At 44.0% G+C, this 26,484-nt stretch overlaps 2 protein-coding genes across 6 annotated transcripts in view; one reads left to right on the forward strand and one right to left on the reverse strand.

Annotated features, from left to right (window-relative positions):
- si:ch211-267e7.3 (ADAMTS-like protein 2) overlaps nt 1–8,121 on the forward strand; it is a 36,955-nt gene extending 28,834 nt beyond the window's left edge. For 2 of the 3 annotated variants that reach the window (XM_040002561.1, XM_040002564.1), the window contains 9 exons: nt 1,571–1,817; nt 2,042–2,136; nt 3,285–3,411; nt 4,605–4,818; nt 5,036–5,191; nt 5,928–6,098; nt 6,180–6,356; nt 6,466–6,619; nt 6,706–8,121. In XM_040002561.1, the coding sequence (XP_039858495.1) occupies nt 1,571–1,817; nt 2,042–2,136; nt 3,285–3,411; nt 4,605–4,818; nt 5,036–5,191; nt 5,928–6,098; nt 6,180–6,356; nt 6,466–6,619; nt 6,706–6,836 (1,472 nt within the window). In that variant the 3' untranslated portion in view covers nt 6,837–8,121. The remainder of the gene's footprint in view (nt 1–1,570; nt 1,818–2,041; nt 2,137–3,284; nt 3,412–4,604; nt 4,819–5,035; nt 5,192–5,927; nt 6,099–6,179; nt 6,357–6,465; nt 6,620–6,705) is intronic. The other variant, XM_040002563.1, reaches the window with a different exon arrangement.
- Nucleotides 8,122–14,131: 6,010 nt separating this feature from the next.
- agla (amylo-alpha-1, 6-glucosidase, 4-alpha-glucanotransferase a) overlaps nt 14,132–26,484 on the reverse strand; it is a 33,219-nt gene continuing 20,866 nt past the window's right edge. For 2 of the 3 annotated variants that reach the window (XM_040002542.1, XM_040002543.1), the window contains exons 20-35: nt 26,328–26,462; nt 20,072–20,202; nt 19,850–19,986; nt 18,848–18,981; nt 18,536–18,711; nt 18,363–18,465; nt 18,138–18,261; nt 17,727–17,828; nt 16,706–16,817; nt 16,411–16,546; nt 15,560–15,672; nt 15,269–15,480; nt 15,078–15,175; nt 14,895–14,982; nt 14,514–14,647; nt 14,132–14,423 (exon numbers count right to left, since the gene is read on the reverse strand). In XM_040002542.1, coding sequence (XP_039858476.1) covers nt 14,306–14,423; nt 14,514–14,647; nt 14,895–14,982; nt 15,078–15,175; nt 15,269–15,480; nt 15,560–15,672; nt 16,411–16,546; nt 16,706–16,817; nt 17,727–17,828; nt 18,138–18,261; nt 18,363–18,465; nt 18,536–18,711; nt 18,848–18,981; nt 19,850–19,986; nt 20,072–20,202; nt 26,328–26,462 — 2,053 coding nt within the window. In that variant the 3' untranslated portion in view covers nt 14,132–14,305. The remainder of the gene's footprint in view (nt 14,424–14,513; nt 14,648–14,894; nt 14,983–15,077; nt 15,176–15,268; nt 15,481–15,559; nt 15,673–16,410; nt 16,547–16,705; nt 16,818–17,726; nt 17,829–18,137; nt 18,262–18,362; nt 18,466–18,535; nt 18,712–18,847; nt 18,982–19,849; nt 19,987–20,071; nt 20,203–26,327; nt 26,463–26,484) is intronic. The other variant, XM_040002544.1, reaches the window with a different exon arrangement.

The following is a 26,484-nucleotide window of genomic DNA, read 5'->3' on the forward strand; positions in this document are numbered from 1 at the left end:
TGTGTACAGTAAGGCGGTGGTTCCCAAACTTGCTTTGCTAGGCCCCCGTTGTCTTACAAGAACCCCGCCCACACACACACGTGCACACACGCCCATATTTTGTTTCAAACTCCACTGCAGTTTATAAATTGTAAACAATGAAAGAAATAAAAGGTTACAGGTTGCAATTAAATAAACCGCTACCTCCTTTTAAAAAAAGAAAAACAAACCATCTTTAATTATTTTACGTATAGTTGTTTGTGTTGTTTTTTAGGTTTTTACTGTGTAATAATATTCAACATTTTTCAAAAAAATGTCTCTGTGCAGAGCGTTTAAAACATGAACGACTGTGGGATACTGTTCGTCCGTGATTTGAACCGGGGGAACAAACTGTGTCGGTGTCACTGACCAAACGTCTTCCCCCTGCGTGGCGAGCATTCACTGGGCACGGAGCGAGGATCCAGTTATTCCGCCTCCGTTACAGATATTAGACGTGGAAGGAGCGAGTGTTGTTACATTACCATTCAGTTTGAGGGTTACACCAGAAAATGTATATTTATTGTTCTCACATGGTAACAGACAGGATTATTTTAACAAACATTTTGCCTGGTAATTATTTTTATCCTCCTGTAACTTTACTGTATAAAGAGCTAAAACCTCCAAAGTTTCAGGAGTAGTTAGTCGTTTTAAGAAGTGTTTGTGAACTAAAAATCAAGAATGTGGGATCCTGTTTGTCCGTGATTTGGAGAGCCCAGCGCTGCTCCCGACGCAGGGAAACAGATCCTGGTGGGGAGACCTGCCTTGGAACGACAGCTGTTGTGCAGGTGAAGCCAAAAACATGATATCCTTCATCAATATGTTCTAGTCTTTGGCTTGGAAGGAAGTTGGTTTGGAAGAATATTTGGTAAATGGACTGGTTCATATATAGCGCTCTTCTACTCTATCTGAGCACTCAAAGTGCTTTATACAAGTATGGGTGGGTGAGTGAATACTTTGGACAATACAGGGTGTGAACGCGGAATAATACAGTCTGATGTTGATCAGCTATGTGTGTGACTGGGAGCAGCTTCATTTTTCAGACAATGATCCTGAACAGAGATGCTTCTACTGCCAATAAAGGAACCTGGAGAACTCCTCCTGAAGGCTGCTTAAACTTCAGAGTTCAGGGTGTGAATAAGACCTGTGGTCACACCAAAGCTCACTGGACTCACGCACCAGTGTTGGGCCAATATACTACAACCACAGTTCCAGTGAAGTTGGGATGTTGTGTAACACAACACAGATGTTCACAAAGTGGTGAAGCTCGCCCCATCCTTTAAAACGACTGAGCCGTTTGGGGATGCTCATGACAAACACCTGTTTCCCACTAACCTGTTCACCAACTTTCCCAGTCTTTTGCTGTCCCTGTAGCCGTTTCCCATTTTTCTAGCAAATTGTAAGGAAGTGAGGGAAAACGCAAGAACAGGACTGTAGAGTTTGACTTTGATTATATACAAGTTATGAAAAAGACACCTAATAATATGAAGATTAGCAAATAAAAAATGAAACCTTAACCTTGAAAGTAATTTAAAAAATCATTTGTTGTTCACAGGTGATCAGAGGGTTCATCCTGCAGCAGAAGATGCTCCCCACCTGCTGCTGGAGGAGACAAACACACACTCAGCCACACACACAGCCACTGAGCAGCAGTCAGTTGCTGCTGCAGACACAGACACAAGCTCACAAATGCACAGGGACGTTGTCACAGTCATGGACTCAGAAACAGTCAGTGGTCCTCACACCGCCATCCTGGTAGAGCTGCAGCAGGTGTCAGAGGTCCAGGCAGCCGACACGGAGAGGTACGATGAAGCATCTCGTGATCCTCAGAGCTTATTCTGCATTTGTACTGTAATCATAACAAGAACTGCTTCACATACAGTCCTTCATCTCATCACCACACTGGGTTCAGATGTGTGCAGACTGGTCTGGGCTTTAACACGTGATCCTCAGGTTCAGTGAAGTCATTGTGACATTTGTGGGTTTCATGAATCTGCCTCCTGTCTGTGTTTCTGCTTCCTTCTAGCAACAACTTTGATGTGGAGCCACATATTAGTCTGGGAGACCTGTATAACTGGAAGGTGTCTGCTTATGCTCCATGCAGTTCCACCTGTACAACAGGTAAACACAAAGCTGTCACCTGATACTGTTAGAGCCAAACCAGATATTTGTGTGATTGGCTGCTGCTGCAAATCAGCACAGATTCAAGCACAGTGTAAAAGTGATTGTTCTACATTTAACTGAAGGTGATCATAGTGACACTGTACTCGCTATCCCTGAGGGACTAATGAACTCCTGATGCAGGTCTAGACTTGGTGATGCGACGTTACAGTACTGCTCTGACACTGGACAAACTGTATTATGTTGTAACTTTGTAACTAAAAATATGATTTTGACTAACACTCCTTGTTTAATAATCCATACTGAAGAAGTGAATTTGTCAACAACAGTTGCAGTGGAAACGTTTCATTGTGTTTGACGCTTCGTGCTCTTCCTGACTGAATCAGGCTGAAATGGTGTGAACAGGCCGGGGGGCCAAAAACCTGCATTTTCTGTGTTGCCACATAATCGTGTCAGTAACAGCTGCACTGGAGAGTACAATGTGATGGTAAAAATGGCTCACAGTGATGCTCTGGCTTTGTGCTGGGAGACTGCTGCAAACTGAGACCCAGCCTAAACGTGATCGACCTGTTTAGGTGAGCTTGAAAGAAGAGCTGATGTCTGCTTTGTGTAGTGTTGCAGTCTGTGGTGAAATCATACGATGCACAGAGCAGGAGAGCAGCACAGAACTACCAGAGCAATCTAAAAATGGCTCTGAACACCATCTGTCCACGAAGCCAGATAACACACACCAATGAGTTAAACTGCAGGAATGTCTTAAAGACATAAAGACCTGGATGGCCGCTAACTTTCTGCTTCTTAATTCAGATCAAACTGAGGTTATTGTACTCGGCCCTGAAAAGCTTAGAAATATGGTATCTAACCAGATTCTTACTCTGGATGGCATTACCTTGGCCTCCAGTAACGCTGTGAGGAACCTTGGAGTCATTTTTGACCAGGACATGGAGGATGTTCATCTCTGTGAGCACTGTGTGGTGGGGTGGCTGTAGCTCAGCAGGTGGAGCAGGGTCTTGCATGAATGTGTGTGAATATTAGATAATTAGCACTTACACAGAAGAACCATAGAAAAATCATAAATGAATGGGTGCACGAGGCAAGTTGTAAAAGTGCTCAGAGGAGAGAAGTTCTGAGATGTACTGTGTTCCCAGGTATCACCAGCACATATGCCCTGTGCGTCCGGTATGATGGCACTGAAGTTGACGACCGTTATTGTGACTCTCTGACCCGACCGGAGCCCACACAAGAGTTCTGCATTGGAAAGCAATGTCCTCCACGGTACTGTTTCACCTCAGACTCACTACAAAATCCACACCACATTTAACACAGTTTTATGTGTGAATGGAAATGCTGGTTAACTGGAGAAACCAATTCATGTTCAGTCAGGACCTCTGAGGTGGAGCAGGGTTAGAAGCAGCTTTGATCGTAGCACACGTCTCCCAGGTGAACAGTACTGATGCTGGCTGACTCTGAGATCTGCAGGGATGGATCTCCATGTCATGGCTGAACTAACACTATGCCTGATTTCAGATGATGCTGACATACTCTGAAGTCAGATGCTACTTTTAGGACCTGGAGACTTGGAGTTCACACTGGGACGAACCAAACGTGCCATTTTTGTCAAATAAATCAATAAATAAACTGTTAAAAACTGACCTTTGCATCTATAACTGTATCTATAAATTTACAGCATCATTCAGATTTCCTACAAACATCTGGCCTAATTGTGTTACTGCATTAGCTGCTAAATATCTATGGATTCCTTTTTATTCTCAATAATCTGGAGCTGATTTATCAGACCTCATGTTTTACTGCCTATTTATAATATTATTATAAATATTTTAGTTAAAAATGTTATCGTATGCATATACAGTGGAACCCCGACTTACGAAATTAATTCGTTCCCGAGGGTCTTTCGTAAGTCGAAGCAGCCATCGCGCCTTTTGAGTGAACGGTAGGCTATAGGCTAATTGCTAACGGCAACAACAATACGTCGTTCAAGTGGAACAGCGAAGCGCAAGTACGAAAGCCAAGGGGGTTGTCACATGATTCGGAAGGCATTGTGGGCATTGTAGGCATTCTGGGCTCAGCCAATCAGAGCCAGCGGATTTCGTTACACGGGCATTTTGCCTCAACACGGGCAGAAATATTGCCGTTAAGTGCCTTCGTAACTTGAATTTCTCGTTAAATGGGGTCTAAGTCGGGGTTCCACTGTAGTTGAATGTTTTTGACAAACGTTGGAAATGATTCCAGGACTGTAAGAGTGAATATTTGGTGATAGCTTTGATTTACTGCCATAGTTTGGGTTACACCTGAAGCCGTCTGCATAATGCATCACACGGGGTCACCACCGTGGATGGATGCCCCACCAGGGAATTAAACAGAAGTCCAGCACAAATCCAGGAGAGCGATTCATTACATGTGTGGAGATGTTTTACGGACCTCTGATAACTACTCCACTTTGTTCTCAGATGGGAGACGAGTGGTTGGAGCGCGTGCTCTCGGACGTGTGGCGAGGGCGTGCAGTATCGTATCGTGCGTTGCTGGAAGATGCTGTCTCCTGGGTTCGACTCCTCTGTCTACGATTCGCTCTGTCTGTCACATGATCTCCACAAACCAGCCAATAGGAAGGTGTGCCACGGCCAAAGCTGCGGACCCCAGTGGGAGGTGTCGGAGTGGTCGGAGGTTTGTGCTACAGCAGCGTCTAACTTTCACACCAACCAGTTCTCGTTTAATGTTGGTTCACTGCAAACTTCTTACATGTTCTTACGTGTTACCAAGCAAGAAGAAACTTTCCATGATTCACCTTTTTGAGATTTTGTCTCCCGTCAGGAGGACACGTGAATATTGTCATACTTCATCACACCAGCTGTCATTCATCGTTTCTCCCTCCGTGTGTCAGTGCTCAGCACGCTGTGGCTCTCGGGGCATCCGCACTCGAGAGGTTCGTTGCTCTATGGAGAGGAAACTGTGTAACGAGACCTCTCGGCCAATAGAGAGCCAGGAATGTGAAGGCCCACCTTGTGACAGACGATGGAGCGTTTCTGATTGGGGACCTGTGAGTTCAGCCCTTTACTGTACCCACCACACACTGACACTGTCAATCACTGTTTCAAAGCCTGAAACTGTAAAGTTTGGTCCTTTTGATGACCTGACAGTGTGTCTGTGAGAGGTATCACCAGATACGTCACCATGGTAACAAACCAGTCTCGAGTCACTCAGGTCTTTATCTTTTGATTTTCTTGTCGTTTTTAAAGTTTTCCAGGCTTTATGAGCGTCTGTGGACACTCGCTGCTTTTTCACTCGTTTACTTGAACCTGAATGTTTTTGTTGTTAAGCCACTAAACACTGCTTCATGCCCAACTCTGGGCTGTGTGTGCAGTGTGCAGACAGCTTAGCAAAGAACCACTTTGAAACTGCATATTAAGATTATTCGTTATTAGCACAAAAACACAGAGTTTGCAATGTTTTTTTTATTATTCTACGAAAAATGCCGAAGATAAAAGAGTTTAACAGGTTAAAATAGGTTTTATATAGAGCAACAAAGAACTACACAGAGCATTTGAAGCCTTTGGGCCTTCAGTCAATCCGTCTCTTTGCTTCAGCCTCTCCTGAAATGGTCCCAGTGGAACGGCGGCTGTACGTTACTGGGCTGAAAACCAGTGGATTACAGTGGGATAAACAGCAGATTAATCTGACTCGATTTTGCAGTGTTGTAGTTTGCAGAGGTTATGAGCAGCTTTTGTGCAGCGTGTAAATGTATTTTGCATGAAAATGTCTCTGCATCGTGTCAGTGCTCAGGTGAGTGCGGGGAGGGCAGGATGGTGCGTTCTGTGACCTGCCGTTCGTCAGGCGGACTTGTGATGTCAGACGGGCAGTGTGACCAGCCGTTACGCCCGTTGGCCATCTATCCCTGCGGTGACAGAGACTGTGCTCCACACTGGGTTGAGCAGGAGTGGCAACAGGTGACTGTGGCACAGTGAAGACGTCATATTTTAACGCTATATAAGGATCGTGCACTCTTTAGTTTTGCGTCTGTGTTTCAGTGCAACGCTACCTGTGGCCGCGGCGTGCGACAGCGTCAGGTGGTGTGTGCTGGCCTGGAAGGAGGAGTGTTCAAAGAGTTTCCAGACAGCAGCTGTAACCAAACCAACAAACCGCAGATGAGCTCATCCTGCTTCCAGAGACCCTGCTCCAAGTGGTTCACCACATCCTGGTCTCAGGTAGCGACGCCTGTCATCAGCCACCCAGCACACAATCACAGCCGTCTCACATTTTTCAAACTTACCTCAACAAACTACAATTGGCAAGTTTGACCTCTTGTTCACTCAGTGCAGCAAGACCTGTGGGCGTGGCGTCCAGGTTCGAGAGGTCAAGTGTTACCAAGGGGAGGAGCTGGTAACGAGGGGTCACGGCTGCGACTCTGCCCTCAAGCCAGAAACCAAGCAGAGCTGTGAAATCCAGAGCTGTCCGACAGAAGCACCAGGTATAAAAACTCCAAGAGCAGACGATGCCGCCGTGAGACGATGACTTTCTAACAGGAGCTTTGTTATGTGTGCGTTTATCCTGCAGCATCACAAGGAGCAGACTTCTGCCAGGACAAAGCAACAGCCAACTGCGCCCTGGTTCTAAAGGTGAAGCTGTGTTCCCACTGGTACTACAGGAAAGCCTGCTGCCAGTCCTGTAAGGCACCCAGACCCTGAAGCCTTCGCTGTAACCTCTCACCTCAGCATCAGCCACTGGTACCAAAGGTCACGCTTTTATTGGTGCTACACAAAGCTCGCTGCTAGCAACGAAAGACCGCAGTACATCAACATAACCTGATTACTTTTATCCAATCATTGATGTCAAAGGTCAACTTATGGTCACTGTATGATTCTCTCCTTATCATTGTGGGAAGTATACCAGTACGAGGTCTTCCCCCAGCATCCTTTCTGAACTATATCACTGACTGTGGTACTAGTTTAGTCACAACCTCCACCTCAGACAATGTGAAGATAGACTAGCTTTAGGGGGCGGAGCTGGGTGATGAGGAGGAAACAGTTCTTTCTGTGTTCATCGCTCCAGATAACAAATGTGTCATTTCTACGGTGCTAAAGAAGCTGTATGTAAACACGTCAGAGCCTAAAGCGACGGTCGTCACTGTGGCAGCAGACTGAGACAGGCGGGGAAACTCGGCCCTGTCCTTAATGTACACAAATGGGGAGTTTGGGCAGGTTGTTCTCCTGCTGCCAGCATGGAACGCAGCTCCTCGTCCTCCCCGCACAGCACGGCTACCGTAATGTTGTCACCTGTCGTGTCCATACCACCGCTTACGTCTTCAAATCGAACTGCATTTGAACAATATTTTCAGCCCTTCAAATGGAAACACAGCTGATATTCAAAGTGAACCTGGACACAGCACAGAAAAAAAACAGCTCATTGTGTTTCCATTTAAATGAAAGAATCCAAAGTATTAACTGAGTTTATCTGTACAGCATCAAATCATAAGGTCGCCTCACAGTGCTTCACGTTGTATGTAACATTGTAACGTGCCTTTTAATGGGATTAATGTGCCTTTGGAACTATTGTCAAGCGACATCTAACTGAAAACTGCGTTTTCACTGCAGCATCTCTAAAGATTGTTTCCTAGCTGGTAGTAATGAGTTGTGGTTGCACAAAATGATTCTTTAGCTTGCAGCCGGGGTCGTCCTCTGTAAATAAGATGGCTCTGGGAAAGCTGGTACAAGTTTACTGGTAAGGAGTCAAGAAACAATTGTGACTTCTGTGGGCTTTTCAACCTGCAGCAGCTGAAGGACAACACGCCAGCCGTGCAAACAGAGCAGCAGGAACACGCTGCTGCCAGTGAAAACTGCCCGGACCAAACTCTCGTCTGCATAGTACACTGTTTGTTTACCTGATGTTACACTGCCTCAGAGCTGCTGCTGCTCTGACTGTTTGTACTGTATCCCACTGAAAGAATTAAAAGGTGAGTGTTTGTGTGTTTGACCCACTGCTTCTTTGTAGTCGGACTGACCCTTGCATTTAGCGATGCTGTTGGATACCAAGGTGTAGTTGTGAAATAGAAGGAACAAGCTTAAACTTTAGTGGTGTGCAGCTTAAACGTGGTAATTCAAGCTAGGTTGTATGTGTGTGTGAATAAAAGAAACACAGACGTGAAGACGTGATCTGACCCTCTGTGTGGACGTGTGTCACAGTTAATCGTTAGATCAGTTTCAGCCTTCATGACCTTCACAATTAACATCAACGTTAGAAAAGGTGAAATCTCAGGCCCCAGCCTCCTCTGCTCCACTGCTGCAGCCGAGCCCCCCACAGAGCCCTTTTTGTGCATTAACATTATCCATGATTGTGGTTGGAAAGGTAGATAGTTAACAGATATCCTCACAAAATAAAAGACAAACAGTCATAACATTGGATTTTCATAGATGAGACATCAGATACAAATATTCAATTAAGTTTTATTTATACAGTGCAAAACCACAACAGTCGCCCCAAGGCGGTTTATGTAAGTTAAAGACCCTAATAGGGAGGAAAACCCAACAATCATATGACAATATATTTCTCCAGCTTCTCGTGTTCCTTCTTCCTGATGTTGTTGTCATTGGGAACCGCTACATCGATCACTACGGCCGTCTTCTTCTGTTTGTCTACCACCACTATGTCCGGTTGGTTAGCCACCACCACTATGTCCGTCTGTATCTGGAAGTCCCACAGGATCTTAGCTCGGTCATTCTCCACCTCCCATTTTGACCTCGGGACTTCCAGGTTATACTCGGCACAGATAGTTCCTGTACACTATGCCGGCCACTTGGTTATGGCGTTCCATGTATGCCTTGCCTGCTAGCATCTTGCACCCTGCTGTTATGTGCTGGATTGTCTCTGGGGCATCTTTACACAGCCTGCACCTGGGGTCTTGCCTGGTGTGATAGACCCCAGCCTCTATGGATCTTGTACTCAGAGCTTGTTCTTGTGCTGCCATGATTAGTGCCTCTGTGCTGTCTTTCAGTCCAGCTTTGTCCAGCCACTGGTAGGATTTCTGGATATCAGCCACCTCCTCTATCTGCCGGTGGTACATACCGTGCAGGGGCCTGTCCTTCCATGATGGTTCCTCGTCTCCCTCCTCTTTCTTGGGTTTCTGCTGCCCGAGGTATTCACTGAGCACTCGGTCAGTTGGGGCCATCTTCCTGATGTATTCGTGGATGTTCGTTGTCTCATCCTGGACTGTGTTGCTGACACTCACCAGTTCCCGGCCTCCTTCCTTCTGCTTAGCGTACAGCCTCAGGGTGCTGGACTTGGGGAAAAACCCTCCATGCATGGTAAGGAGTCTTGATGTCAGTGGCTTCTATCTCCTCCTTTGCTCAACTTATTATCTCAGCAGGGTACCTGATCATGGGCAGGGCGTAGGTGTTGGTAGCCCGGATCTTGTTCTTACCGTTCAGCTGACTCCTCAGGACTTGCCTGACCCTCTGCAGGTACTTGGTGGTTGGAGCTTTCCTAGCGACCTCTTCATGGTTCCCATTTGCCTGCGGGATCCCCAGGTACTTGTAACTGTCCTCTATGTCCGCAATGTCCCTTCATTGGCTTCCTGTTAAATCCAGAATCTAAAATCCTGCTCCTCACATACAAGGTCTTAAATAATCAGGCCCCATCTTATCTTAATGACCTTGTAGTACCATATCACCCTATTAGGGCACTTCGCTCTCACACTGCAGGCCTACTTGTTGTTCCTAGAGTATTTAAAAGTAGAATGGGAGGGAGAGCCTTCAGTTTTCAGGCCCCTCTTCTGTGGAACCAGCTTCCAGTTTGGATTCAGGAGACAGACACTATCTCTACTTTCAAGATTAGGCTTCAAACTTTCCTTTTTGCTAAAGCATATAGTTAGGGAGGATTCAGGGTCACCTGGTCCAGCTCTTAGTTATGCTGCAATAGGCTGCTGGGGATTCCCATGATGCACTGGGTGTTTCTTCTTCACTCACTATGTGTTAATAGACCTCTCTGCATTGAATCATACTTGTTATTAACCTCTGTCTCTATTCCACAGCATGTCTTTATCCTGTCTTCCTTCTCTCACCCCAACCAATCACAGCAGATGGCCCCGCCCCTCCCTGAGCCTGGTTCTGCTGGAGGTTTCTTCCTGTTAAAAGGGAGTTTTTCCTTCCCACTGTCACCAAAGTGCCTGTTCATAGGGGGTCATATGATTGTTGGGTTTTTCCTCTGTATCTGTTACTGTAGGGTCTACCTTACAATATAAAGCGCCTTGAGGCGACTGCTGTTGTGATTTGGTGCTGTATAAATAACATTGAATTGAAGAGAAGAGCTGTACATAGCCACACATACACAGAGGTGAGAGCACTAAGGTCAACAGTTTATTCAGCACTGCCGTTGTGTGAACAACACATACGTTTCAGTTACAGTCTTGGGGTTCCAGCATTTATTCAGTGGACCTCTGTTTAGATGTGCACTGTGGTCAAACTATTATAAACCAACTTATATATGCAGTGTTGGGAGTAACGGAACACATGTACCACCGTTAAGTATTTAAAATACAAAATATGAGTAACTGTATTCCGTTACAGTTACCGTTCAATAGGTGGTATTCAGAATACAGTTACTTTGTTGAAATAAATGGATTACACGACAGTCTTGTCCTGTTTGATATGTTCAGCTGTCCCCGCTCTATTTTTGGTTTCCACGCCGGTGGAAACCCAAACAAAACACGCATTAAGAGGCTCTAATGTCTGTGTCTCAATCTCGCGTCTCATAATGACGTGAAGAAATATATTTTTAAATGATTTAATATGAAGGCAACAGGCAGAGTGTTACAGGCATAGCGCTAAAGCATGTAGCCTGATGGGCAGTGTAGTCCGTGCTGCAGGGAGAATGGACTGTCATACCCGTGATGTGTCTGTGAGAAAAAGGAAAAGTACGAGCTGTCATGGAGCAGAAACGGGAGCTGGAAGCATGTAAATATAATAATAACCACTGCAGCCAAACAGAGTGCCTGACGAGCCCAGCTGTAAACTATCAAGACTCGACTGTACACTGTGTTCGCGTTTTCCTCTGAAACAATAAGTTCTGTTGGAGCAGCCTTTCAACGCCTCTCTCTGTCTCTCGCTAGCAAAGTTGACCCAGACAACAAAGTAAAGCTAGTTTTCAGCTACGAGCCCGACACGAACCCGACGTATTAGCCAGAGGTCCCTTTACTACGGTTCAGAGCCGCGGACCTGTTTTATATACGCGAGGAATAGTTTCTATACGAGATCACTGCAAAAAGTGCAGCCTTACCTAATGTCCACCTACTGTTACTCATTTATATTAAGATTTAAACATCTAGTTGGTGTTGGTGTGGAGAGTAACCTTCAGTAATAAATCACACAGCAATAGTACATTCATGTAGTTGTAAAAAGCATGACAATATATTAAGTAATCCAAAGTATTCAGAATACGTTACTTTCATTGAGTAACGTAACCGAATACGTTACAAACTACATTTTGGGGCATGTAATCTAGTGGAATACATTTTAAAAGTAACCTTCCCAACACTGGATATATGTTGTGTGACACCTTGGTAACAAGAGAGCTTAAATTCAATTTTATATATATTTGATGAGCCTGAACAAGCTGATATTAATTAATTTGAAATGCTTTCTAATTACTGAGATTTCAGCTGGTGTCAGGACTATTCAATACTTTGTGTCATTTTTCATTATTACAGTTTTAAGGATATTTGTAGCTTGAATTCTTTACGTGTACACTGGATATTACCAGCATCTCAATAGCACCTTTGTTCACTTCTTACCTGCCGAGTGTGAATATTTAGTGGTGGTACAGAAATACTAACTGCATTATATGAAGTGTATTATACAGGGAGTGCAGAATCATTAGGCAAATGAGTATTTTGTCCACATCATCCTCTTCATGCATGTTGTCTTACTCCAAGCTGTATAGGCTCGAAAGCCTACTACCAATTAAGCATATTAGGTGATGTGCATCTCTGTAATGAGAAGGGGTGTGGTCTAATGACATCAACACCCTATATTAGGTGTGCATAATTATTAGGCAATGTCCTTTCCTTTGGCAAAATGGGTCAAAAGAAGGACTTGACAGGCTCAGAAAAGTCAAAAATAGTGAGATATCTTGCAGAGGGATGCAGCAGTCTCAAAATTGCAAAGCTTCTGAAGCGTGATCATCGAACAATCAAGCGTTTCATTCAAAATAGTCAACAGGGTCGCAAGAAGCGTGTGGAAAAACCAAGGCGCAAAATAACTGCCCATGAACTGAGAAAAGTCAAGCGTGCAGCTGCCAAGATGCCACTTGCCACCAGTTTGGCCATATTTCAGAGCTGCAACATCACTGGAGTGCCCAAAAGCACAAGGTGTGCAATACTCAGAGACATGGCCAAGGTAAGAAAGGCTGAAAGACGACCACCACTGAACAAGACACACAAGCTGAAACGTCAAGACTGGGCCAAGAAATATCTCAAGACTGGTTTTTCTAAGGTTTTATGGACTGATGAAATGAGAGTGAGTCTTGATGGGCCAGATGGATGGGCCCGTGGCTGGATTGGTAAAGGGCAGAGAGCTCCAGTCCGACTCAGACGCCAGCAAGGTGGAGGTGGAGTACTGGTTTGGGCTGGTATCATCAAAGATGAGCTTGTGGGGCCTTTTCGGGTTGAGGATGGAGTCAAGCTCAACTCCCAGTCCTACTGCCAGTTTCTGGAAGACACCTTCTTCAAGCAGTGGTACAGGAAGAAGTCTGCATCCTTCAAGAAAAACATGATTTTCATGCAGGACAATGCTCCATCACACGCGTCCAAGTACTCCACAGCGTGGCTGGCAAGAAAGGGTATAAAAGAAGAAAAACTAATGACATGGCCTCCTTGTTCACCTGATCTGAACCCCATTGGGAACCTGTGGTCCATCATCAAATGTGAGATTTACAAGGAGGGAAAACAGTACACCTCTCTGAACAGTGTCTGGGAGGCTATGGTTGCTGCTGCACGCAATGTTGATGGTGAACAGATCAAAACACTGACAGAATCCATGGATGGCAGGCTTTTGAGTGTCCTTGCAAAGAAAGGTGGCTATATTGGTCGCTGATTTGTTTTTGTTTTGTTTTTGAATGTCAGAAATGTATATTTGTGAATGTGGAGATGTTATATTGGTTTCACTGGTAAAAATAAATGATTGAAATGGGTATATATTTGTTTTTTGTTAAGTTGCCTAATAATTATGCACAGTAATAGTCACCTGCACACACAGATATCCCCCTAAAATAGCTAAAACTAAAAACAAACTAAAAACTACTTCCAAAAACATTCAGCTTTGATATTAATGAGTTTTTTGGGTTCATTGAGAACATGGTTGTTGTTCAATAATAACATTATTCCTCAAAAATACAACTTGCCTAATAATTCTGCACTCCCTGTATGACAGGTCTAAAGGCACAGGCTGGAGGGTTTTTCTGTTCCATAGAGAAGCTAAACTTAACCTACACTCACACCAACATTAACACGCTACCAGTGCTGCTACAGCTCGTCGTGCAGCAGGTGTTCGCTGCAGGTCAGGAGACAGGACGCTGTGACAGATGTAGGATAAAAGCACACAGTAGATTTCAGTAGCAAACATGAGCCTTGGTGAACAGCAATGACCCACAAAGAAAAACATCTTCTCTTTTTATTTAAAAGAACTGCTATGGGGACAGAATGCACAGTGGCTCATAATGGTTTTAACACCAACCCTGTGAGTCAGCACCTACCAAACACCTCTTCATCCATACCAAGGTCATGTCTTTGGTATGGATGTCTGCAGGATCAGACACGTTAACGTTCACCACACTTAGCAGCTGCTACGGTCTAAAGACTGGCTGGACTTTAAAATGTGCTGCATTCAGGTCATATGGGAAACATAGGAAATATGAGCTACATCAGCTTTCTGCTGGGACCTTATCTTTTATTTAGCTTGCAAACTTAACTACAAACAAATGCAATCAAGGCTGGTTAGTAAACACTTTAAGCACTGCAGTATTTATTTGGAAATGCTACCAGAACCCCCCCTCTGGAAAAAAGAAAACAGTGTGATTCCATCTACACTGACCCTCTCATCCACTTTTCTGAGTGGATGCTGTGATTGGCTGGTGATGAACTGAGCAACAGGTGGCCCTCTGCACAGGTCTACAGGTCATACAGGACCTCCAGCACAGTGGCTAGAGACCAGGCCTGGGTCTCACAGCTGAATGGACAGTGCTGGCCATTCTCATTGGTCAGCTCTGGCAGACCCTTCCATGGAGACCTGGTGGAGGTGGTCAGGTAGGGACAGGTTAGTAAAGAAAAGCAATAAAAGGCAGTTGTTTCATCAGGGGTACAGGGGAGAGCGGCCTACCTCTCCAGGTGAGTGTAATGTTGTGACAGAACATTTTTCACCAAGGTAACCGTTTTGGTGTACGTGTCTTCTCCCAGCTTCTTTGCAAAGTAGAGTTTAGCACGCAGGAAGTACCCGACTGGCCACAGCCATTCCTACACACAAACACAAAGTGTGTAACAGGTTGTGTGACACGTTACAGGTAATGTATCCGAAATCTGACAGTGAATCCTCTGAGTGCAGCCTGTAGGTGGATGATTTTCTACCCAGAGTCCATGTCTCTGACTTTTCTACCAGTGGAGATCTGATGCATTATTAAAGTGTACTTTTAAACATTTCTTCTGGTTGGCGTTCTGTTCAGCACTGCGTTCAACCATCTGCAGTAACATACGTGGGACTCACCGGTCCTTGGTGGTAGTTGAAGCCTCTGGCCACGTTGTAGTTGTCATTGTCCAGTGCGTTATCATAGACGCCACAGTAAACCAGGTCACTGAGACAACACAATAAGAGCCATTTAAGTCTTTCACTGCTGTTACTGAACACACTTTGTGCTGCGGCGTTTAGTTAGAAGCTTAAATGTATTACTCAGGATCAAGTGTTTTCATTCCCAGTGGTCCCAGCAGTTTCTTCCCAGCCATCTCCAAAGCGTTCCAGGCTCTCTCCACCGTGAACAGCTCTGGAGCCTGGAGCGCACACGCACACACACGTAATTATTACTGAGTGTTTTTCACACAGTACTGAAGATCACAGCGAGGCGTTGGCTGTGGTTGGCTTACCACCACCATGGCGACAGTGAAGTTGGGTCTGAGCTGGTAGTCACACCAGGGGCTGGAGGCGCCGTAGCTGTCCTTATAGATGCCTTTCTTGTGCACCAGCTCAGGGTGCTTCTCATCAGGGTCATCTGGGTCACCGGACACCCAGAAGCCAGCTTCAAAGGACTGGCTGAGCTGCTCGTTCCACTGGGAGTACGAGATGAACACTTCCTTACCTGGAATAAGGTGGTTTGGTTTTAGGTGAATGACGATGGGGAATTCGTTTATGTGAAAACAGTGGAGTTTGTCACATACCATCTCTGTGTAATTTAACTCCATCGTATGGGAACAGGCCCTTGGCGTGAAGTTCCACCACCCAGCGAACTGCAGACTTACTCAGACCAACTATCTCCACCGCTGCTCCATCTCTGCACAAAAGGCACAGGACACGATATCAGTACCAACCTGGACTTTCCTTTGATTCACTGATGTTGTCAATTCAAATTGTAATATAAAGTTCTCTGAGCCAATTAAACTTCTGTGTTTTTGCATCTTTCTAACAGCAAATGTGGCACACAGAGTGAGGACATTTGTGTTTGTCAGTTATTATCGTTGTTCTAACAATGCTGCTTGAATTGTGCCACATTTAGAAGGACCGTGGATCTGTGGGTTACACCTGTGGACAACACCAAATGATCTCAGCAGCTTCCTCTGCTCCTGTTTATTGTGTTAGATGATTGAAGCCTGAAGAAACTAGACAGTTTATTTATTCTGATACATTATTACCATCCCAACCCGTGTGTGTGTGTTTCATAATAGCCAGCAGAGTGCACCATGATGAGACCCAGAAACTAAATATTGTGTGTGGCACCCCCACCCCACCCCCACCACAGAGAGCTGGACACCAGCAGCAGGGAGGACCCTGGGAAAGTTTCACAGAGGAACCCGAACACCAAGCTCTGCTGTTCGACCACAGATGTGGCACTCTGTGAGGGCTGCTGTCTCAGCATGTTTAATATGTTACTTATACAACTTTGAACCTGACGGAGGGCTTCAGCGAAGTCTTTTTTGATGATTTGACTTCAGTAAAAACAGTAGAGACAGTAGAATGTGAGCAGCTGGAGTCTGCGGGTCACTTACTGCACAGCGTGAGGAGTTTGTGTTACCTTGGAGTAGCAGGCATGCCTTTGTTCCTGGCTCTCTCACTCTCTCCCATCTTGTCCATCCATGTGCCGCAGTTAAAGCGGTTTCCTCCGCTCACAAAACCTGTGGCGGAGTCGACCCGAGCAACGACGCTGAACCCTGCAAAGAGCAAAAGGTTGTGAGGTGCAGTACCCGAAAAATCTTTGTAGTAAGAACTTAGTAAAACCAGATGATGTCATCGGCTTATCAGCTGTTAGAAATTACTTTCTTAAAATGTGTACAAGTACTCTGAATACACAACTCATTCAACACACACACCTTCATCTCTCATTTTCATGTCTATTTTGGGTCCAGCGTTTCTCTCTCTGAAGGAAATGCCCTCCAAGTGGCGCCACAGAGCTTCATGGATCACATCATACAGAGGCTGCTCCTGCACATGTATGAACACACAGAACGTTCGGGGCATAAACACACAACACTCAGCATCTGTGAGGGCCACTCTAGTATTTGGTGACTGCCAGCAGTCGCATTAAAGAGACGCCGATGCTGCTGGAACACAGGAGGAGCAGGTGTACCAGTCCAGGTGTGCACCTGTTAAATGTACTATTAGTGCTCTGATTAATAAGAGGAGCAGCTCGTTAGGATCGTGGTCTTTGTAGTGTAGCCTCCTGTTGGGTCAAAGGTTACACATCAGCTGGCTATGACGGTATGTCAGTGTGCGAGTGCTGACTGCTTTGTTAAATTGTTTGCATTGTTTAGTGAAGCCCTGAGATAAGCATGCCGCCTGAAAATGAACTTAAGGCAAATATATTCAGTACTGTGCAAAAATCTTGAGCCACCCCCTCATTTCTTCATATTTTAGGGACAATAGGTGCAGCGATTCATTGAAACGTCCAGAAATACAGTCAAACAGCACAAAGTGAGTATTTGGTACGATCCCTGTAACACAGCCTGAACAGCTCGTCTAAGTAACCCTAAAGAACATTTCTCTGTTCCACTCAGTCATGATGATCCCACACGAACGCTGCATGAACACAGTCTGCATCCTGTTGTACACAGGGCCACAGTCACTGGTGTCATGCCTGACTGTGCTTACAGAGGACAACTTGGACCACAAAGTCCAAAAGACCTGGTGCCACTGATGTTCCTGTCACAGCTCAGCCTTCTCTGCCCGTTTCCCTTAAGAACGGCGTAGAAATGTAGAGAGACTAATACTGGCTGAAGGGCCAGGGGTGAGCTCCAGCCTGAGGGGTGTGTGTGTGTGTGTGTGTGTGTGTGTGTGTGTGTGTGTGTGTGTGTGTGTGTGTGTGTGTGTGTGTGTGTGTGTGTGTACACATACCACCTCTCCAGGTTTACAAGGCTCGCAGTCATCAGTGGGGTACATGCGTGTGACAGGGCAGCTAAGGATTTCATGCCCTCTGGGAACCTGGGTAGTGTAGTCCTGAACACAAGCACGAATGCACAAAGGTGTTTGTTTAGACACAGATTTAATGAGCAGCTTGAAAGTTAAACATTGACGTTTAGCATCATTGATCCCCTGTCTCATTGAAGGGCTTTCAGTACTGTTCCACACATGAAGTTTTTAAGTCCTCGCTCCCGGCGCCGTACCCTCACCCCTCACTCCACGTGCCGTACCCTCACTCCTCGCGCCGTACCCTCACCCCTCACTCTACGCGCCGTACCCTCACTCTGCTCTCTCTTGTTTCTAGTTTAAGTCCTAGTCCTAGTTTAAGTTCACAGCAGCTCCCACCTGGATGCACTGCAGCCACCACCACACAGCGTCCCTGCAGTTGTATCTGGCACATCGACCCTCCCCCAGCAGGTTGGGGATCAAACCGTGGCGCAATGTCCCTGCAAAGGCCAGGATGATGTTGCTATGGAGACCATGATAAGGAATTTAGTTTGTAAGGATATCTAATATAATTAATACACTCGTGTGTCATGAGAATCAGATGAGGTGCACAGGGCCACGCACCGAGCCTCGACGTGTCTACCAGTGAGGAGCAGCAGTCCCCTGAGAGCGATGAAGGTGTCTCTGCCCCAGCAACGGAAAATCCCCGCAGAGAAATGAGGAAGACCTGACAAAGAGACGTGACTCAAAACAAGATTTCATCGGGAAACACAGCATCAGATGTGTGTGACTGTTACCTGCAGCCAGCGAGGCGCAGCACTGCTCCTTCTGGCCCGTGATTGGACTGATGCGGTACGGGACGTCGTCTAATTGAGCAGAAACAGGAGGCAGAGCAGGAAAGCGTCCAACGCTGCACATCTGAACCGAACCGAGCGCCAGGTGACGAACAAAGGTAGAGCCGTTCTGGACAAAGCTGTTTTCAGACGGAGGACAGGTACGCGTCATCGCTCGACCGCAGCGAACCGGACACAGAGATGAAGATGAGCTGTACACTAACATTTCAGTACAACAAAGAGATCTGCTGTGTCGACAGACACAGCACAGCCTACCTGGACATGAGTTTGTAGGTGGCATCGAGGGCTGTGGTGTAGGTGGAAACTAGGATGGCATCAAAGTAGCAGGGGATGAGGTAGCGGGGCATGTGTTTGAGGAAATTAAACATGGCTGCCAACCAGCGACCCACCTGCAGACACACAGAAGATGAAGACTTGTGTCTGACAGAAACAAGCAGCCGTGTTTGAGGAAGAACGAGTATAAGGAGGAGATGCAGGAAGGCTCAGTACTCAGCAGCACCTGCCTCAAACAACTATGGTCCAGGGCAGGGACAGAAATATCTAAGCTTGTGTCTCAGTCAGCTGGGTCGCACACGGGCCTGAGCAAATGACTCGGTAGCATTAGCACTTTGTAGGATTAGCGCTTTGTAGGATTAGCGCTTTGTAGCTAGCAGCCTGTGAGTTCAGGTTTTTGGAGCACAATTTAAGGAGTCAGTCATGTTGCAGACATTTCCTCCAGTGCTAATGTGGATTTCATTGAGCTTTAGTCAGCTTAGGCTTTTAAATTATTTTAGTGTTAGCCGACTAAATATCATTAGATTGTTGGAGAGTATAAAGTTTGTCATGTTTTTACCAGTGACAGTTTACAGAGTCTGTATGCATGCTTCTCTTCTTCTGCAGTACTGACTTTATGGGGTTTCATGAGAAACAGTATGGCAGATAGTCGTTTCACTTCCACACACCCTCCTTTATGTTCATCTTGTTTTTATTCGGTGATTAAAGTCTCAAATACATTTCATCCAGTCATAGTTTTCTGTCATGTTTGTTCTCAAACAGCTGCTCCAGTCCTTTAGCACACTCAGTACTTCATCGTTATCTAAATGAACATTAGTGGCGATTCCCTCCGACAGAGTCTCTGAAGTACTGGGACCAACAGGAACAGGAAGAATGTGAAAACTGCACACAGAAAACTCAAACCCAGAAGCCGGCCTGTGTGAGGTGGCCTGTGGTGGTAAGAGGTCATCACAAACAGGAGCCTTAAACCAGTCCCAGTCTCACCTCTGCCAGCGGCCCCTCCCTGTGCATCAGCCTATTGGCGACGAAGTCTATGAGCCAGTCTCCGTCTCTGAGGTTGGCACACAAAGGATGGCCCAGGTCGTTGTTGGGACGAACATCAGCAAACACAGACATCAGACCTGCAAACACAGCAACACTTTAGTAACACTCATTTGGTCTCCATCCTAGATGAGGTACAGACTGGACTGAAGAATATAAAGTTACCCTGAAGTCCTGCGTATTTGAGAGTTTCCCAGCCTGGGATACTGTAACAGCCTCCGCCTTCCTCTTTTTCCTCCGTGTCGCAGCAAAACAGCAGGACATTCATGTCTGCCAGCGTCAGCTTAGACATGAGCCTGTTAAACACAGTTTCAATAAGAAGGTGCTACAGGACTTCCGATGACGTCACCGTAGCAATCGGTCGAGCTCTGAACTGCTCCTGCAAGAAACTTTGCTAAATCCTTAAAATTAAGGAAAAACGCTCCAAAACACGAAAACGAAATACGCTATAGACCCACGATGCCTGGACCTGGTAAAACTACCAAGGAGAAGACTAAGTCAACCACGCAAACCAAGATATCGGTGTTTGGCGGTGAAGCTAGCGCGTCTGAGGCCTGTGCAGCTAACAAGCCAGCCACCATGAGCGAACATGGCCCCGCGGATGGTGGCAACATGGAGGAGAGGTTGCAGCGTGCCATACGAGAGGAGTCTGCAGGTATTGAAAACAAGCTTGCAAACACGCAAACTGCACTTTGGGACAAGCTGGAGGGCGCAGTGGCCAAGTTTTCCAGCAAGGCAGATGAGGTTGTGGCAGCCATGAACGAAATGCAGAAAAAATTATCTGACTGTGTGGGGAGAGTAGCGCAAACGGAGAAACGCATTTCAAATGTAGAAGATGAACATGTGGTGATGGGGACCACCATTTCAAGATTAGAGAAAGAAAATAAAGTACTGATGGATAAAGTAGTGGATTTGGAAACCAGATCCCGACGCAATAACCTCAGGTTGGTCGGAGTTCCAGAGGGAGATGAGGGCGCGGACACCTGTGGATTCCTGGAAAACTGGATAACGGACGTATTGGAGTTGAACACATCAAGGAGCCCTCTGGTTATCGAGAGAGCACATCGCATTGGCCCAACAAGAAAGCCTGAGGAACCTCCAAGAACATCAATAATGTGCTTTCTTAACTACAAACAGAAAGATATGGTGCTCAGAGCAGCAAGATCGAAAAAGGATATTTTGTACAAGAACAAAAGGGTGAGATTCTATGAGGACGTCGCCACAGAGGTGCACAAACAACAGAAGTTTGGAGGGGTACGACAACAACTCTGGAAGATGGGACTGAGAAGTGGCATCGTACCACCAGCTAAACTGATAGTAACATACAAGGAACAAGTCCACAGATTTAGCACGCCAGAAGAAGTCCAAAGCTTCATAAAGCAGATCCAGGAGAGCAAGATATGAGGAAGATATTATAAGGTCTAGCAATCTGGGGTAATGATTCATTTTGGAAAAGGATATAGTTAACTTCATCAAAGCAAAAGGTAACTAAGAGCAAAGTGTGTTTTTTTTTTTTTGTTTGTTTTATCTACATGGATAACTAGACAGACAAAGATAATTTTTGATGTTTATTTTATTCTACTCTTTTGTTCTTTACTTTTATTTTCATTTCATTTTCATTTATGTGTCTAGTTTTATTTATTTATTTTATTTTTATTTTTGTTTAAAGAAAACAAAAAAGCAGTTAATTATTAAGGGGCAGTGGAATATTAGCAAAGCTAAAGGATTCATTAAGGATACAGGGAGCAAGGAAGAGCCAGGCATAAAGCCATAGCCATTTTAAGTTAGCAGATCTTAAAACTGGGATCTGTATATGGTTAACGTTGGAAGTAGAACATTTGCATGGGTTACCCAGGAACTGGGTGGGTGGGGTTTTTTGTGTTTTTTCTTTTGTACGGTTTGTTCATTTAAAGCTTGTGTTTTGTGTTCTGTTTTGTTCGCACTCTCAGACAAGTTTAAGTATTTAGCAATGCATGTGAGGCGTGTTGGCTCGGAAATTGGAAGTTAAATGTACCTCTTGGAATTGTAGAGGCCTAAAAAGAAATAAAAAGATTAAGCAAGTAATGAACAAAATGAAAGATCTGGAAGCAAAAATAATTTTTCTTCAGGAGACGCACTCGCTGGAGGAGGAACATATTAAGGTTGGCAGGAGGTGGCAGGGTTCGTTGTATGCAGCACCATTTAGATCCAATGCTCGGGGAGTAATCACATTAATACATAAATCAGTACCTTTTCAGGTCAAAAATGTAATTAAAGACAAATTTGGTAGATATTTGATCATCCAGGGATTACTTGTACAGGAAACCATTAACTTAATTAATGTATATGGACCAAATACAGATGATGATACATTTTTTACTAATCTTTTTCTCACAATTTCATCACTCCACGGAAAATGCATCATAGGAGGAGATTGGAACTGTGTTCTGGATCCCAGTAAGGATAGACAGACTGGGACTGATCAGGCCCATAACAAAAGCCGAAAGACAATTCTTAACTTCATGAAGGAACTGCATTTGATAGACATCTGGAGACAGTTAAAACCTGATGATATACTTTTTTCTTGCCATTCAAAAACGTTTAATACGTATTCCAGAATAGACTATTTCTTAGTATCAGCGAGCCTCCTATCAAACATAAAGACATGTTCATATGACAGTATATTAATATCGGATCATGCTCCCTGCAATATCATATATACACATAACAACTTAATTGAACATAGATGGTGCTTACACCAGAAATGGCTGAATGATGAAGGATTCCTCACTTTTGTAGGAAAAGAAATAGATGAATATTTTACTATAAATAGCTCACAGACATCAGCTAGCATTAGGTGGGAGGCATTTAAGGCATGTTTAAGGGGAGTTATGATAGAATATACTTCATCGAAATCTAAAGAAAAATGCAAAACAAGACAGCACATGGAAAAGGAAATTAAAAAACTAGAGGAACTAGTGTTCAAAAGTAGAGACCCATTAATAGAGAAAGACTTGCTAATTCTAAAAGCACAATATAATAAAGAATCTGCAGATAGAGCAGCTTCGAACATTTTGAGATTAAATCAGTCTTTTTATGAACAAGGAGAGAAACCTGGAAAAATATTGGCATGGCAAATTAAACAATTGGAAGTGCAGAAAAATATAACGTCGATTATAAACAGCAAAGGGGAAATGATAATGGATCCGATTGAAATAAACAAGGAATTTAGAAACTATTATGAAAAACTTTATGAATCCCAGGATAGATCAGATCAAAACTCCAGAAATGCGTTTCTGGATAAAATAAATATTCCTACTATCGCTGACGAAGTAAAACAACAATTAGATGCAGAAATCACCGAAGAGGAAATAAGCAGGGCAATTAACAACATGAGATCAGGTAAAAAAGCTGGACCAGATGGATTCCCAATTGATTTTTATAAAAAATTTAAAAGTAAATTAATGAAACCACTATTGGAAATGTATCAGGAATCATTAAGCAAAGGAAGTCTTCCTAAATCAGTAACAGGATCACTAATCATTTTGTTACCTAAGCCAGGAAAACAGAGTAATAAATGTGAAAATTTGAGGCCGATAAGCTTACTTAATTCTGATTTTAAGGTGTTGGGTAAAATGTTAGCAACACGTCTGCAAGATACTCTCCCCTCAGTAATTCATAGAGATCAAAACGGTTTTATATTGGGGCGCCAAGGTCTACATAATGTGAGAAGTCTTTAACATTATAGACGAACTAAACAATTCCTCAGAGAGGGCCTTTCTCTCACTGGATGCTGAAAAAGCATTCGATAGGGTCGAGTGGCCTTATCTTTTTGATGTTCTGACTAGATTTGGTTATGGAGATGTGTTTCGAAGATGGATACAATTATTACACTCAAATCCAACTGCTGAAATCTTGACAAACAAAAATATCTCTAAACCAATAAGGGTGAAACGGGGATGTCCACAAGGCTCACCGATAAGCCCACTGTTGTTTATATTAGCTATGGAACCCTTTGCTATAGCCGTACGTTCGAGTTTATCATTGACAGGAATTATGGTAAATGAAGTAGAACATAGGATTTCGTTGTATGCAGACGATGTAATAGTATATCTCTCTAAAATAACAGAATCTATACCCGCTCTGCTTAGATTGATAGGGGAGTTTGGTCAAATATCAGGGTATGTCATTAACAAATCTAAATCATCCGTTTTATTACTAAATGAAGAAGAAAGGAAAAACCCACCCATAGTAACATCTCATTTTAAGACAGTAAAGGACTTTATGTACTTAGGAATAATGATTTCGCCCAAATTAAGTGAGATCGTGGAAAATAACTATGAAAGACTTTCTAAAGAAATAACAGAGATAGTGGACAGATGCATGTCTCTACCAGTTTCTTTAATTGGTCGGATTAATATATACAAAATGAGTATACTGCCAAAGGTGCTTTATGCGTATCAGAACATCCCCCTGCCGCCTCCTGTTGATTGGTTTAGCAGGATCAAAAAGCTTGTTCTCGGTTTTCTATGGAAAAATGGGAGACCAAGGATAAGATTATCATTGTTGCATCTACCATATAACGAGGGTGGTGTCATGTGTCCAAATAGTGAGTGGTATTACTGGGCATGTCAAATCAGGTCTATAAGATACTATTTTGACTTAAATAACGCCCCGCAATGGTCAGAGATGGAAAGTATTAATTTGCATCCACCTTTACCTTTATATTTTTTCTCAGACACAGCAATAAACTTGATTAAAAAGGCGAAAAATCCAATGGTAAAGAACATGGTCAGAGTGTTGTATGATGTAAAAAGATATATGAAGGAACCTGTTGTATTGTCACAGTTTACACCGATGTGGGGAAACCAGGATTTCAGACCAGGAAGAGAGGATGAAGTTTTTAGACAATGGTCAATTAAAGGACTCCAAAAAATCCAAGATTTGTATGCAACAGATTCTCAAGATATGTCCTTTGATATGCTTAGACATAAATATAATATAGATAGAAAGCAATTTTTCAAATATCTCCAAATTAGAAGTTACATTCGAGCGAATCGAAATAATACCTCCACCAAACCACCAAAATCAGAATTGGAAGACATAATTAGCAAAAGCAGTTCAAAAAAAAAAAAAAGGGGGCAATATCAGAAATATATAAATTGATTAGGTCCAAAACATCTGACAATTCTTTGGGAAGGTTGAACGCCTGGAAAAATGATTTATAGAAAGACGTATCCGTGGAACAATGGGCATTGGTTTGTGCAAAAGCTCATAAACAAACTATTAATTCTAGACTAAGGTTGTTGCAATACAAATGTTAATGCGAATATATGTTACTCCGGAAAAATTGAATAAGTACAACTCTAATATTCCAGACACTTGTAATAAATGTAATGAAGATAAAGGTAACTTTTGGCATTGTATTTGGGATTGCAGGAAGATAGGCTCTTTTTGGGTTGCAGTAACACAAACTATGAAACAAATATTATCCAAAGAGGTTGTTTTGGATCCTGGCTTCCTTATTCTGGGGTTGTACCCAGAAAACATGAGGTACACAAAAAGTGACAGAATGTTTATTGATATGGGTTTGTTACAAGCAAAAAGATTAATCGCACTAAAATGGAAAAGAACAAGGGAACCGAGTATCACACAGTGGATAAAACAAATGATGGTGGCTTTGCCATTGGAGCGGATAACATATATACTGAAAAGGAAATTGGATGTTTTTGAGAAGGTGTGGAGACCATTTGTGAATTTTGTAGAAGGATTTGTATTATCTGAGGAGGACGAGGACTGAGGGCAATGACATTTGATTTAGGATAATGATAAATTTAGGCCTTTAACAGGGTGATAAATCTGATGACTTTTTTGTTTTCTTTTTGCTGTCTGAGAGGAGTGTATGTTCATGTAGTATTTAGAATGTTGGACTGTTTGTAAGTCATTACAATGTAAAAAATAATAAAGATATTGTTGGAAAAAAAGAAGCTGCTACAGGCCATCAGTCTCCATTGTGCTGCTCGTTCAAAGTACTCCTGACTGCACCTCACCTAAAGCTAAAAGCATGAACATAAACAGCAGCGTTCATCTATCCCGTCACATTTCCCTGATGATTTTATGTTCCTACTAACTGATGGATGATCAGAGTACAGCAACCTACTAATGATGTGACTGACACCTGTTTGACAAGTCCTGGTTATATCCATCAAGCTATGACGACAAAAGCGCTCAATCTTTGGGTCTGTGTGGGTACAGAGTATGTAAGAGGTGTGTGTAAAATACTGTACTACTAACAGAATGAAGTACTCTGCATATCTGTGTGTCTGATATACTAGCTTCACCTTTCAGAGTGTACCCTGCAGCTCATCTTAGCGAGACACGTTCTGTCAGTCCCATTTCATCCATACCTCCCACGCCTGTGTTGAGTATGTGGTGTGCTCACTGTGCCAGGGGCTTCTTCAGTGCGTCTGGTGGGTTTTCATCTGCTACGCTGCCTCTCCTGTACTTTGGGCTAAACTGGGACAGATAGTACCTCAGCAGTCCCACCAGCTTCTGGGCTTTGGGATCCAAACTGACCCTGACAAGGAGAGAAAAGAGAA

This window comes from Simochromis diagramma, unplaced genomic scaffold, assembly GCF_900408965.1.
Source record: "Simochromis diagramma unplaced genomic scaffold, fSimDia1.1 OVJJ01000445.1, whole genome shotgun sequence".
Taxonomy (NCBI): domain Eukaryota; kingdom Metazoa; phylum Chordata; class Actinopteri; order Cichliformes; family Cichlidae; genus Simochromis; species Simochromis diagramma.